This window comes from Populus trichocarpa, chromosome 7, assembly GCF_000002775.5.
Source record: "Populus trichocarpa isolate Nisqually-1 chromosome 7, P.trichocarpa_v4.1, whole genome shotgun sequence".
Taxonomy (NCBI): domain Eukaryota; kingdom Viridiplantae; phylum Streptophyta; class Magnoliopsida; order Malpighiales; family Salicaceae; genus Populus; species Populus trichocarpa.
This window is the reverse complement of record NC_037291.2, coordinates 802,487-814,558: the sequence shown is the minus strand read 5'-3', so window position 1 is coordinate 814,558 and position 12,072 is coordinate 802,487. Positions and strand designations below refer to the sequence as shown.

The 12,072-nt window shown below is 35.3% G+C and overlaps 2 protein-coding genes across 3 annotated transcripts; both read left to right on the top strand.

Annotated features, from left to right (window-relative positions):
- Positions 1-869: 869 nt before the first annotated feature.
- On the top strand, positions 870-9,698 carry LOC7495548 (GPI ethanolamine phosphate transferase 2). Of its 2 annotated transcripts, none has more exons than XM_024605378.2 (17): positions 870-1,108; positions 1,212-1,314; positions 1,385-1,429; positions 1,527-1,694; positions 1,807-1,891; positions 1,968-2,074; positions 2,258-2,338; positions 2,629-2,681; positions 2,769-2,871; positions 3,838-3,981; positions 4,447-4,543; positions 6,125-6,353; positions 6,491-6,584; positions 6,761-7,623; positions 7,712-7,768; positions 8,609-8,701; positions 8,852-9,001. In XM_024605378.2, the coding sequence occupies exons 1-16, from the start codon at positions 993-995 to the stop codon at positions 8,679-8,681; spliced, it is 2,418 nt and encodes an 805-aa protein (XP_024461146.1). In that variant the 5' UTR covers positions 870-992; the 3' UTR covers positions 8,682-8,701; positions 8,852-9,001. The 2 variants fall into 2 exon arrangements, with proteins under 2 accessions (XP_024461146.1, XP_002310311.2); XM_002310275.4 differs by adding an exon at positions 9,321-9,698 and having other exon boundaries at positions 872-1,108; positions 6,761-7,768; positions 8,852-9,135.
- A 586-nt stretch (positions 9,699-10,284) lies between these two features.
- Positions 10,285-11,461, top strand: LOC7495549 (transcription factor bHLH131). The gene is made up of 3 exons (XM_024605381.2): positions 10,285-10,390; positions 10,466-10,720; positions 10,845-11,461. Exons 1-3 carry the CDS (start codon positions 10,376-10,378, stop codon positions 11,262-11,264), a joined length of 690 nt encoding a protein of 229 aa, XP_024461149.1. The 5' UTR covers positions 10,285-10,375; the 3' UTR covers positions 11,265-11,461.
- Positions 11,462-12,072: the final 611 nt, after the last annotated feature.

The window sequence follows — 12,072 nt, the reverse complement described above, 5'->3', positions numbered from 1 at the left end:
GATTTTTTAAATAACATGAGTTTTAAATCAACTTGTGCGGGAATTTTCTCGAGTTTGACAAAAAAAAAATCAAAGAAAAAAGACAGGTTCATCCTAGTTAATATGTCAAACTTGTGACCCGAGTTATGAATTTTATTAAATTAAATTAATTTATTTTATTTTATTATATGATAAAAAATAAAAAAAAATTAATTTATGATCAATTAAATATTAAATAAAATTAAGTAAAAACTCAACATAAAAAAAGATAAAAATAAAACCTAAAAAAATATTTACAACAACCATGAAATAATTTTAAAAAGCTTAAAATATTTAAATTTAAAAATAAATAAAAACTAGAAAGCACACGAAACCTTGAAAAAAAAAAAAACTAAAGGACTAAACAATTAATACAATCAGAAAACCTTATATATACAAATAGATCTCTAACAATGAAATAATTTTTACAAATATGGTTTTTCCAGATTTTTATTTTAAAAGCCACTCTTTCACTAGAAAATGCATAATGAATATTTGTTATACATCTTTTTAAAGGAACCAAGTCAAGGCATACCAGAACTATTAAACCCATCTCTGTTTATTATAATTGGATGTACTCATAACTCATATTCAATTTAATTTAACTTAATGGATCATAATTAATCCGTATGATTAGTCGAGATTAATATTAATTAGTATTCGTGGTAATTATTTTTTTAAAATTTTTTATTTTAAATTAAATTAAAATAATATTTTTTATTTTTTAAAATTTATTTTTAATATCAATAAATTATCTAAAATTATATAAAAATATTTGTAACAAATAAAAAAAATATTTTTTTTTATAAATTTTTCAAAAATATTTTTAAAGCACAGGCTTTAAACGCACGAACACCCCTGAGAATTTGTTAGGATGTTCGAAGAGGCAGAGCAGCCATATAACAAAATCAGTTGAACTTGTTGCTTCCCTTTGTTGCTGAATCCAACTAACCAACCAAATTATTCTAATAAAAATGAAATTATCAATCATAATTACAGTAATAATATCCGCAGTTATCCTTCAAATTATCGGTCTCTCACTCTTCATCTTCGGCTTCTTCCCCGTCAAACCAGCTCTCTCCGGCGTCAGGTCGCTCTCTCTCCCTCTCTCCCTCTCTCCCTTCCTTCTCTCCTTCCTTTTCCGATTTCTTCCTCAATCAACCTATACTGATAATTTTAAGTAACAATGCCAGTGGTCCTGAGAGCTTTTATTACGACGATGGCGGCGGCAGCGATTCCGTTGCAAATCACACGCGGGCGTCTATGCCTCCTCATCTCCTCAAATCTCTCTATCAGGTTTTTTTAATAAATAAATAAAAATCTAGTTTCAAATTTCAAATAATTCTGATTATATATATCTTTTTAGGAGCTCTCCGGAATCCATCCTTCTTTTGAACGTCTGATTTTGATGGTAAGTAAATGATGATAAAGCATGTGATGTGATGTGATGAAGCTTGTGACGTGATGTGATAAAGCTTGTGATGTGATGTGATGTGATGAGAGTTTAGGTTATTGATGGTCTTCCAGCGGAATTTGTTCTCGGAAAGGATGGGCAGCCTCCACGGGAGGATTTCAGGGAAGCCATGCCGTATACTCAGGCATTGCTTTCTAATGGAATGGCAACTGGATACCATGCGAAGGCTGCACCTCCTACTGTTACCATGCCTCGTTTGAAGGTTTATCTATTATGGCTATTAATTTTGTGTTTGATGCTTATTGCTTTATTATTATTATATTATTATTATTATTATTATTATTGTGTTATCATGTCACCATTGATACTTGCAGGCCATGGTTTCCGGTGCGATAGGGGGCTTCTTGGATGTGGCTTTCAATTTTCATACACAAGCTATGTTAGATGATAATCTTCTTGGTTAGTTGCGAGAGAGAATCATTCTTTAATTCACTACTGCTTCTCGTGGACGCTTGTTCTAAATTTTGGTTTGCAGGTCAATTTTTTAGGATTGGTTGGAAAATGGTGATGCTTGGTGATGAAACCTGGCTCAAGTTGTTTCCGGGATTATTCACAAGACATGATGGAGTTAGCAGTTTTTATGTAGGTCAACTTTGTGTTTTCCCTGACCAGTATAGTTTGATATTTCTTTGCCTTTTTCGTCCCTTCTGTATCCCCCGACTGTCACACACACAAACACTCAGAGCCGGTGCGTGGGGGCTATTCAGCTGTGAAGGGTTTCTAGTCCAACTTTCTTCTTCTATTCAAGTTCCCTTCTCTATACAGGTTAAAGACACAGTACAGGTAGATCAAAATGTTTCTCGACATTTGGAGAACGAGCTTAACAGAGATGACTGGAATCTTTTGGTGAGTTGTTTTATTTCTTGTCAATAATTTAATTCTCCTTGATTCAAGTTTGGGTGTGGCTGGTTGTAATTGCTTCCCCTTTTCCTTTGTTTCCAGAAATTCTATTACATTGTTCTTTGGAATGTTCATATTAGCTGATTTATCATGAATACTCTAGAATTTATGGACTTTTTTGGGTTTGGATTACATCTGCTTTGGTTTTTGAAGTTGAGGATTTTAGAGATGCATTCAGTATTGCATACAAAGTTGTTTTATTATGTTATGATTTCTATGTTTGTTGTTCTTTTTAGATTCTTCATTATCTGGGTTTGGATCATGTTGGGCATATTGGTGGACGTAACAGGTATTTCCTTTTTCAGATGCACCGGTAATTCTGTAGATATATTTTTCCTCTTATTTCTGGATCTTTACTTATCCTTTTCAACTTTAGTATTTTGATGGCTCCAAAACTTAAGGAGATGGATGAAGTGGTGAAGATGATTCATTTGAGCACTATCCAGACTCGAGATAATGATCAAGGAAAGACACTTCTGGTTTGTGCTACCTCATTTCTACTTTTTAGCAGTCAACTGTTTATAGACAACCATTTAGAATATTGGATCCCTTCTACCAAGGGAACATGAGCTGAGTTTCATAGATCACAGGGGTCATTTTTTTATTGGATTGTGTATGATATTGCATTGGAAAATGAGGCCATCAGTATGTGATCTAACCTTACTGAAACTCTTGACTCATCAAAAGAGAGTAATTACTAGCATTAGTACTTTGGATACGCCTGCAATATCCCAATAACTATTATTAATAAAACTTTCAAGTATCTAAATCTGTGGCAAATTTTGATCAACTTTCTGCAAATACAGTGACAAGGGAACACATGCTTGAGCACTGAGCAACCTTACCTTTGAATGGTCATTTGGTGTGTACTGTGCCCAACCTTAATTGGTACAGTACAGGAATCAAATTTAAGTCCTATACATGCATCAAGGATTCCTAATGATTAGCAATTGGCTTTTAGAAATTTACTATTAATTGAAGTTCTTTTTCTTGTTTGTAGGAGAAAATATTCAGCCTGTTTATTAATGAAGTTCATGCCCTTGATCAAGGACATCTACATAATACCATGTTTTGTATTGTAGAGTACCTTTATAAGGCAATGGCATCGTGTAATTATTTTGAAAGCAGCCTTTTTATGCTAGCATCTGTAACCACCTCCATCCTTAGTTTGTACTAAGATAGCTACTTGAAGCATATAATATCACGACATTCACCACTAGATTTTTTTCCAGAGACAATGATATACAATTTGCACACTAATTAAATTTTGATGGATGGTTAGTATTTCCATGCCCTAGGTGTCTCCTGCTCTATCTTTGCTTGCTGATGTCAACACCTTCATTTCTTAGATCCATAATACTATGTCCTTCAGATGTTTACCATTGTTTTCAAGATGTTTGTCTCTATGATACGTATTTGTCATTTGTTCTGTGTGCCATATGTAGGTTGTAGTAAGCGATCATGGCATGACTGAGAATGGTAATCATGGGGGCTCTTCGTATGAAGAAACCGACTCGTTAGCTCTCTTTGTTGGCCTCAAAAATGATCTCTCTGATTATGCAGCATCCTCTTGTGACTCTATTTACCAGGTAATTAAAGTGTACAACTTCTATCCCTTTGCACTCTGCCAAAAACTTTTTGTAGTTCATTGGTGTAAATTGCATCTGCATCTGGCATGATATTAATGACAATCTACAGATGCCATTGCCTTTAAGACTTTAAATTTTTCAAATTTATTTTCCTATATGAGCTTTGGATAGCTATAAGTTTTGTTAAAGGGAGTCCTTTTCTCCTCCATGCCCACCCATCAAAATACTTTTAATTCTTTGTGAGTTTGTCTCTTGACACAAAATACTTTTGTGTCGACAAACTATCGAAAGAACTAGTTGGCTTCTTACAACAGCAGCATATTCCTGCTTTCCAAGTTGTTTCCCCCTTTCCCATTTGATACTGCAACAATTTTCTATTTTAATTGCTCTTCAAATATAACCTAACTATCAGGAATTTTTGCTTCAAAAATCCCTTGACTATTAATGATTTTATATATGGTCCAGGTTGACATTGCTCCAACGTTAGCTCTTCTATTTGGTGTGCCGATTCCTAAGAACAATGTTGGTGTCCTGATTTCAGAAGCATTTGATTTATTGACAGGTCAGTTCTCACTATCTTTGTCTGTGTCATTTGTGTATGCATGCTCCGGTACCTGATTGTATGGGATGGAAATATTATAAAATTAAAGAGATCAAACAAATATAGATAAAAAAAAGTACAGAATCAAGTTTATGAATTTTAAATGCTGACCTTTTTACAAATGACAAATTAGTAAATAGCACTAAAACCATTTTCTATGGAAATTAGAAGGGATGAAGTATTTCTCTGCAAGAATGGTTTGGAGCCTATGAAATAGTAAGGATGGTCATCTCTGTAACAGGAAGACAATTTTATACAACTGGGACGTAGTAGTGTCTATCCTTGTTAGAGCTAAAAATCTACATGTTGGTCTTTAGGGGGTATCTGCATGCCTGCCCATGGGGCATGCTAGTGCTCATGGGTCCTACCGTGGTAGCTTTGTGTGTGGTGCCTTGGCACCTGGCCTTGATGGTGTCTGGTTGCTGGAGCCAGTGAACTTTTCCAGCCATCGCTGAAAATACTTTACTTTCTGTGCATATTAACCCTATGCTTACATATAATTTCATAAAAAATGGCATTTTAAAAGGCATTTGTGTCACAAACCTGATGTTCATTTATAACCTGATGAATTTCCATGTAATTTATAGTTTATTATGTGCATATCAATCTCCTGATTATTCCCATACAACTAAAGAAACGACCATGGAGAGTAGTGGGTGATTCTTTAGTGTTGACAATATACTTACTTTTTATGAAGGGATCCATAATACATCTATAATAAATCAATAGCTGCATGAAAGAAAAGTTAGAATAGAAAGTATGCTTTCTTGTCCCAAAGTTTGAGCTGACATGTATTATCCAGTCCTGGTTGAAACTTATTATGCAAATTCATTGAAAAACATATGCTAATTGCTAAGTACATCCTAGAGTACAGTCGGTGCTTATTTATATAAAAAATTGCTATAGAATTTTCTGCATTATTCTATCTTGGATCCTTTGGAATTGGATGTAGAACATGTGGATGAGATGCATTCAATATTTTGGCCATTTTTAGACTTTCAGCCATCTGCTCGTAGTTTAGGATGCACTTTATCACTTGTTATTAAACTCTCTCCCTCTCTATTATGCTTTGATTTATCATGGCTGGGGAGATTGTTGGCTTCTCACTTGTTTCATATGCTTGGTCTAGTTTATTATATGCTTCATGTGGATTTTTTGTTAAATATTGCTGTAGAACATAGTAATATTGGCATTTCTGAATATTTTTCATGCTAACTACACCTTGACCAATGACCTGGCCATATGGTATTTACTGGATATGGGAATAATTTATAACTCCCTGTTTTTATGTATTTGTACATTTGTAATCCCAATCATGCACCAAGGTGCTTGGCTCATGGTAGCTTAATCTAGACCATTGAAAACTTAATTGTTTCTATAAAAAGATAACATTTATATGGACCTGATTGAAAATTTGTGGATAGATTGAAATGGTATTTTTTCATTTTTTTATGCCATGGCATTGGAAATTATTTTACCTTTGATGTTTTTAAATTGTTTGATGTTTTATCTTATAATTTTCCTTGTGACTGATTAATTCAGATGATAAACAACTGAGAGTGTTGGAATTGAATTCCTGGCAGCTGCTCCGATTAATCCAAGCACAATTACCCGGTTTATCATGCCGAAACTTGCCAAGCCACGATGGCTTTACAGATGGTCTTGCATCTACAACTGTAGAATGCTCTGGTAGTATGGAGAAGATGTTGTGTTGCCTATATATGAACGCTATAAATCTTCACAGTTCCTGGAAGTCAAAGTCCCTCTCCAGGTGCGTTTTGTGTGTGGAACAGTCTGATATTATACCATGAAACAAAATTCTATGGGAACCATTCCTGATACCTCTGTTGCTTTCAGTATAATTTATAGTAATACCTGTGTTCCTTTCTTTGTAATTTCTGTAAATAGGTCTAAAAGTAGGGATGATTACAGCTGCACTGTTGCAGCATATCATCAGTTTCTGAAAACTGCAAGTGAGTGGTTATCACGCAGAGTGACTGATGTATGTATACTCATTGATAACAGCTACCAATTTGGAAAAATATCTTACTCAATGTAGAAATAAACTGTGATTTGCAATTTTTTGTAAAGGGTGTAACAATATGAATTGTTTCTTTTTCTTTTTTGGTATTCCCTTTTCTTTTTTCTTTTATTTATTTGTTTATTTATTTTTGGCAGAAACCTGTTGGCTTACTTGCTTTTGGGATTGTGGCAATGGCCATATCATCTCTAACATTATTAGGCCTCATGATTTGCATGAGTACAGAGGATCAACCTGGAGAGAACCAACGCCTTTGTAACTCAATTACTGGTTTGCACAAGTGGTCTGTAAATGAAATCTTTCTATTGGGTGTCATGTTAATTCTTGTTATGAGTATGGCTTCGAGTTCTATGGTAGAGGAAGAGCAATATATTTGGCATTTTGTTTTATCAACATCATATGTGCTATTTCTTCGAAAAGCAGTTCAGCCTCTTGCACCAGGAAGTGCAAAGAGCTTTTTCAAATTGATGAAGGGACAGACAGAAAGACTTGATTTTCGCATATCTTCCATCATTTTGCTTCTTATTTCTGGAAGAATTTTGAGAAGCTGGCACCAAGGTGGTGTAAACTGGACGTATCTTCCAGACATTTCAAAGTGGCTTGAACAGGCTGGGGTTAACCATGTGAGATCAATTCAGCTAGCATCGGGTCTGCTAGTGATCAGTTTAAGCATATTTGCTTTGTTTTTGTTTGGATCTAGGAGAAAAATCACTCAATTAGTTGGATTTTGCTTTCTCATATGTGGATTCTTGGTTTTATGGCACCTGTATCACAACAATGCATTTGTGTCAGCCAGTTGTGATGCTGCAATACAGGCACAGATAATATATGCAATTCTTGGTATTGCCACAATTGGCACTTTTGTAGCATTACCATGGTTCATACCTCTTTGGTTCCCTGGTACATGTTCAAAGCCTAATGTGAAATCAACTTTGGTTACTTTTGACGGTCAATGCATATTTTCATTGGTGGAATTCAGAGACTCTTCATATCTGATTGGGTTAGCATATATAATATGTTGGTGTCTTCTGCAGCTGTTGCTTCAACAGCCAATCAATTCAATGCCCATCCTTTTGCTTCTCATGCAGATCCTCTCTAGCATGCTCTACTTTTCTTGTAGTGGGCTACAGCATATTGAAGTGGAGGTTAGTTCCTATATCATTTCTTCTTATAACTACCGACTGGACAGTCCAGCATGCAAGAATCAGTTGACTATCACTAAAATATATCACATAGTATAGTCAAACATCTGGAGAACCAGGTAATGATGCTTTTAATCAACCTGAAGCTCAGATGTGAATTTCAGCATTATTGACTCTTAACACAGAAAATAATTGAGAAATTCTTAACTTGCAATTAGGTGATTCACAAGTTAAATCAGCAAGTGAAAATATCATGCAGTTTAGACCCTCACCTTGACTGCTCTGTTAGTTAATCAAGGTCTTTCCTAGGTTTACCTTCTGTTCTTTTCTCTGAATCTATGACCAAGGATCACTCCGTTCCATTCTTTTTACCATTATAGTTAGGATCCAAGGGCTATGCCTATTCTTGAGAACATGTTAAATACACTATTTTCTGTTATCAATCAATGTGTATTCATTTCTGGGAAATTTAGATTTAAAGAGATAAGGCTTGTTCTGAGCTTTTCTGTAAGTCATAAATTCCAGTTTCTGTATAGTTGTTTTAGTTTTTTATTGTCTTACTCTGTATTAATTTCTGATTTTTGTTTCATCGAAACAAATATCACAGAAATGAGAAACAGGTTGGCAGCTATAAATTAGTAAAATGCAAATATAAAAAGTTATGAGCACCTGTCTTTGATATCTTAATCTGGAAAGGTGAAAGAAGATTTCTGTTTTCAACTGAAGTCAAAGAATTTTTTCCGTGGTGTGTTTCATTTAATACTTGTTAGTAATTTCATTTCCTTCAAGGCTAACCGCATTTCCTAGTGCTAATGCTGGGCACCCATTTTTTTTTTCTCTTAGGTTGCTTTGTTGTACTATATGGGAATGGCAGGCCATTTTGCTCTCGGGAACAGCAATACTCTTGCCACAATAGATGTTGCTGGAGCTTTTATTGTAAGTACTCTTACCTTTCTAGTGTAGTTGATATATAGTTTCTATTTCACGACATATAGTTTGTTACATAGACGTTGCTCTCTGTACTATATTTTAGATTCAGGGAGCCACGTTCAGTGTAATCTCAAACATTGTTTTACTCCTTGTCAGGGCCTGTCAAGTCACTCAATGTTTCTTTCTGGCATTTTGATGTTCATCATTACCTACGCGTCCCCAATGTTATTTCTTCTTAGCATGCTGATGTACATCTCCGTGAAGTGCACAAGCTATCTTGCAAATCACCAAAATGTAGATTCGGGGCATCTTGCAAAGATGATTCTTGGATTTCCTTGTCTGGTTCCAGTGGGCTTGAATTCAATTCTACTGACTTCCTACACCATTGTCTTGCTGTTAATGAGGAACCATTTGTTTGTTTGGAGTGTCTTCTCCCCGAAGTAAGTCTTTCTCTGAATAGCTTTGCAAAACATGAAAACTTAGCTAAATTTCCCCAGCTTTAGTGACGTGCTTAACAAATTATAACCCTTGGAAGGTGAATGATCTGTGGTTTAAGAGAGTGGTAGAACACAATGTACAATGCTTCATGTTGTTTATCATAGACTAATGGTGTGTTTCATTACAGGTACTTGTATGTTTGTGCTACAACTGTTTGCATCTACGTTGGGGTCTTTGTAGTGGCTGCCACTGAGATTTATACATGTTGGGTGCTGGCACTGCGGAGAAAGAAGCAGATTTCAATCCGATAGGAGCTTTGCATGCCAAGATGGCCGGCATCGTGACCTCTTTCAGACCAACTAGCACTCTGGCCATTTATGCATCTGTTTTCAATATTCACCGATCAATTTTCTTTCGGAGCACAGTCTATTATTATTTTTTCAATCTAGGATGAGCAGCTAGGATCTTTGCGCAACAAGAAAAAAAAAAAACAAAAGGGCTATTAGCAATGTAGCATTCATTCTCTTCCTCTCAAGCATCAAAAGGGCTATTATTATTTTTCTCAGATTCTTGCCCCAGGTAGTTATTCGCAAAATAATTAGTTAATCCTTTAGGCTTACAAATCTTAATGCTAAATCCTTATATTTTCATATTTGTTTTAACTTAGTCCGGTTTTCATAATAATTCAATTATTCTTTTTTTCCCCTAAAATGTCCTTCATTTCTAATTAAACCTTACAAGCTCAGCTCACCCTCTGCAGACAATTCTTTTAAAAAAAATGCATTTAAAAACTGTAATTTAGAAATTTCTAAAAGAATTTACATTCAACTTTAGTCAATAAACTAACTAGTGATTTTTCAAAACCACAGGGACTAACTCGTAAAATCATAAAAAACTGCAGTGATTAGATTATAACTTTTTTTTTTAAAAAAAAAAAAACAGTAAGAGGGCATCAGATTACAAGATCTTGGAATTGAATCAGACAATAAATTGAGGGAGGGTTTTTCGATTGTGTTGATTATAAGGTTTGATACCCCTTTTCATTGCAACGGTCATGCATATCCCATCTTACAGATATGCTTTAAAATGCAATTAACCAATAATTACTTCATACATATTTGCCTGCCTATATAAACCGAGCAGGGTTACCATCTTTTCTTTTCACACTGGAATACAAATCATCCGTCTCGACTTCTCTTGCCTGGGAATAACTTCAACATCAGGCCAACCTGTGTTAGCTTCATGGCCTTGCAACAGGTACCTCTCTTTGTTTTGTGCTATGTAATTGATTTCCTTGCTCTTCTTAAGATAGTTTACTTCTTTGCATAGCAGATGCATGATGTGCAACCTCTTTCAAGTCACAGTAATTCAGCAGGACCATGTTCAAATCAAGATGATTTTCGGCAAGCATTACTAAACTCTATCAATGAAACAACATATAACAATTCAATGGCCAAACAATTAATATCAGAGGAGGAATCTAAACTAGTTGCTGCCAAGAAACACAGCATGGCTGAGAGTAACCGCCGGAGTCGAATCAATACCCAGTTCACTACCCTTCGTACCATTCTCCCCAACTTGATAAAAGTATGCAACACACAGTATGCATTTCAATTCAAATATTCACACACGCGCCAGCAAGCGCGCACAGAGAAGTCCTCCATTTATATGCTAATGCATCAATATTCCATTTGTGCTTTGCTATAAACAGGTGAACAAAGCATCAGTGCTTGAAGAGACAATCAGGTGCGTGAAAGAGCTGACAAATACAGTGTCAGAATTGAAAGAAATATATGGTGGTGGTAGATTGGAATGTGTATTTCCTGGCGGGGCTGACAAGTTAAGAATCGGTTCCTGTGAGGGGAAAGGTCAGGAGGTTGTGAAAGTAGTATTCAGCTGTGATGATAAAAGGAAGCTATTGTCTGATGTTGCAAGGGCAGTGAGATCAGTGAAAGGAAAGGTAGTGAGGGCAGAGATGGTGACAATGGGTGGAAGGACCAAGTGTGTTTTGTGGGTACAAGGAATAAATGGGAATGAGGAGTTAGAGATGCTAAGGAGAGTTCTAAATGCTCTCACCGAGAAGCCAAATATGGCGAGGACATGTAACAGGCCAAAGCTTACTCTGTTGTGATAATTTGTGGTGTAAAATTTCATGGAGGCTGTTATTTAGTGTAAATTTTATTTTATAAATGGTTGATAGACAGCAGGATGAATGCATTCTACTCTTAGATTGTAAACTTAGAATAGAGAACTAGTTAGTGTATATGTAATGTTTCACAAGGTTTTACTTTTATTTATTAAACCCAACAACAAGGATCAGAGAAAAAAGGCCTGATGCTTGATTCTGAAGAGATCTTCTATCCCTCCTATCAGCTGTCTACCAAATTATAATTTTTCAAGCACAAGAAATTTCATCTAGCCTTTTATGCCTCTTAATTAGATCAGACTGCAAGCATGTATGTCTAAATGGCGTTAAATAAAAACTCAAAGAGGATACAATATGGTTAATAATGAGATGGATTTTCTCAATTCCAACCAACTCAAACATTATAGGATAGCTTTCAAAAATACATTTTTCCCTGTACATTGCTTGTGTCTAAGCTTATCACTTCAATGGACATATATAGTCGATGAGGACTGAAGTGAATCAATCAGTTCTTCTCCATTATATGCTGCTTTCCTCCAACACAGTTCTCAAACAAATATCTCCATACTGAAAAAAAAAAAGGTAGCTTTCTTTGTTCGAATAAGGCTTCTTTTGAACTTTTTTATTTTAACTGTGGAGTCTTTTTTTCTTCTTTTGTAATTGCAAGTTGTCTTTAATTGTTCTATTACCATTTTCCATGAATCGATGCGAACCTGGCAGCTTGACAGGTTTTTTGGATACACTAGCAGCTTCACCACCACCAATCCACCATGACTGCTGGAACTAGCTAGTT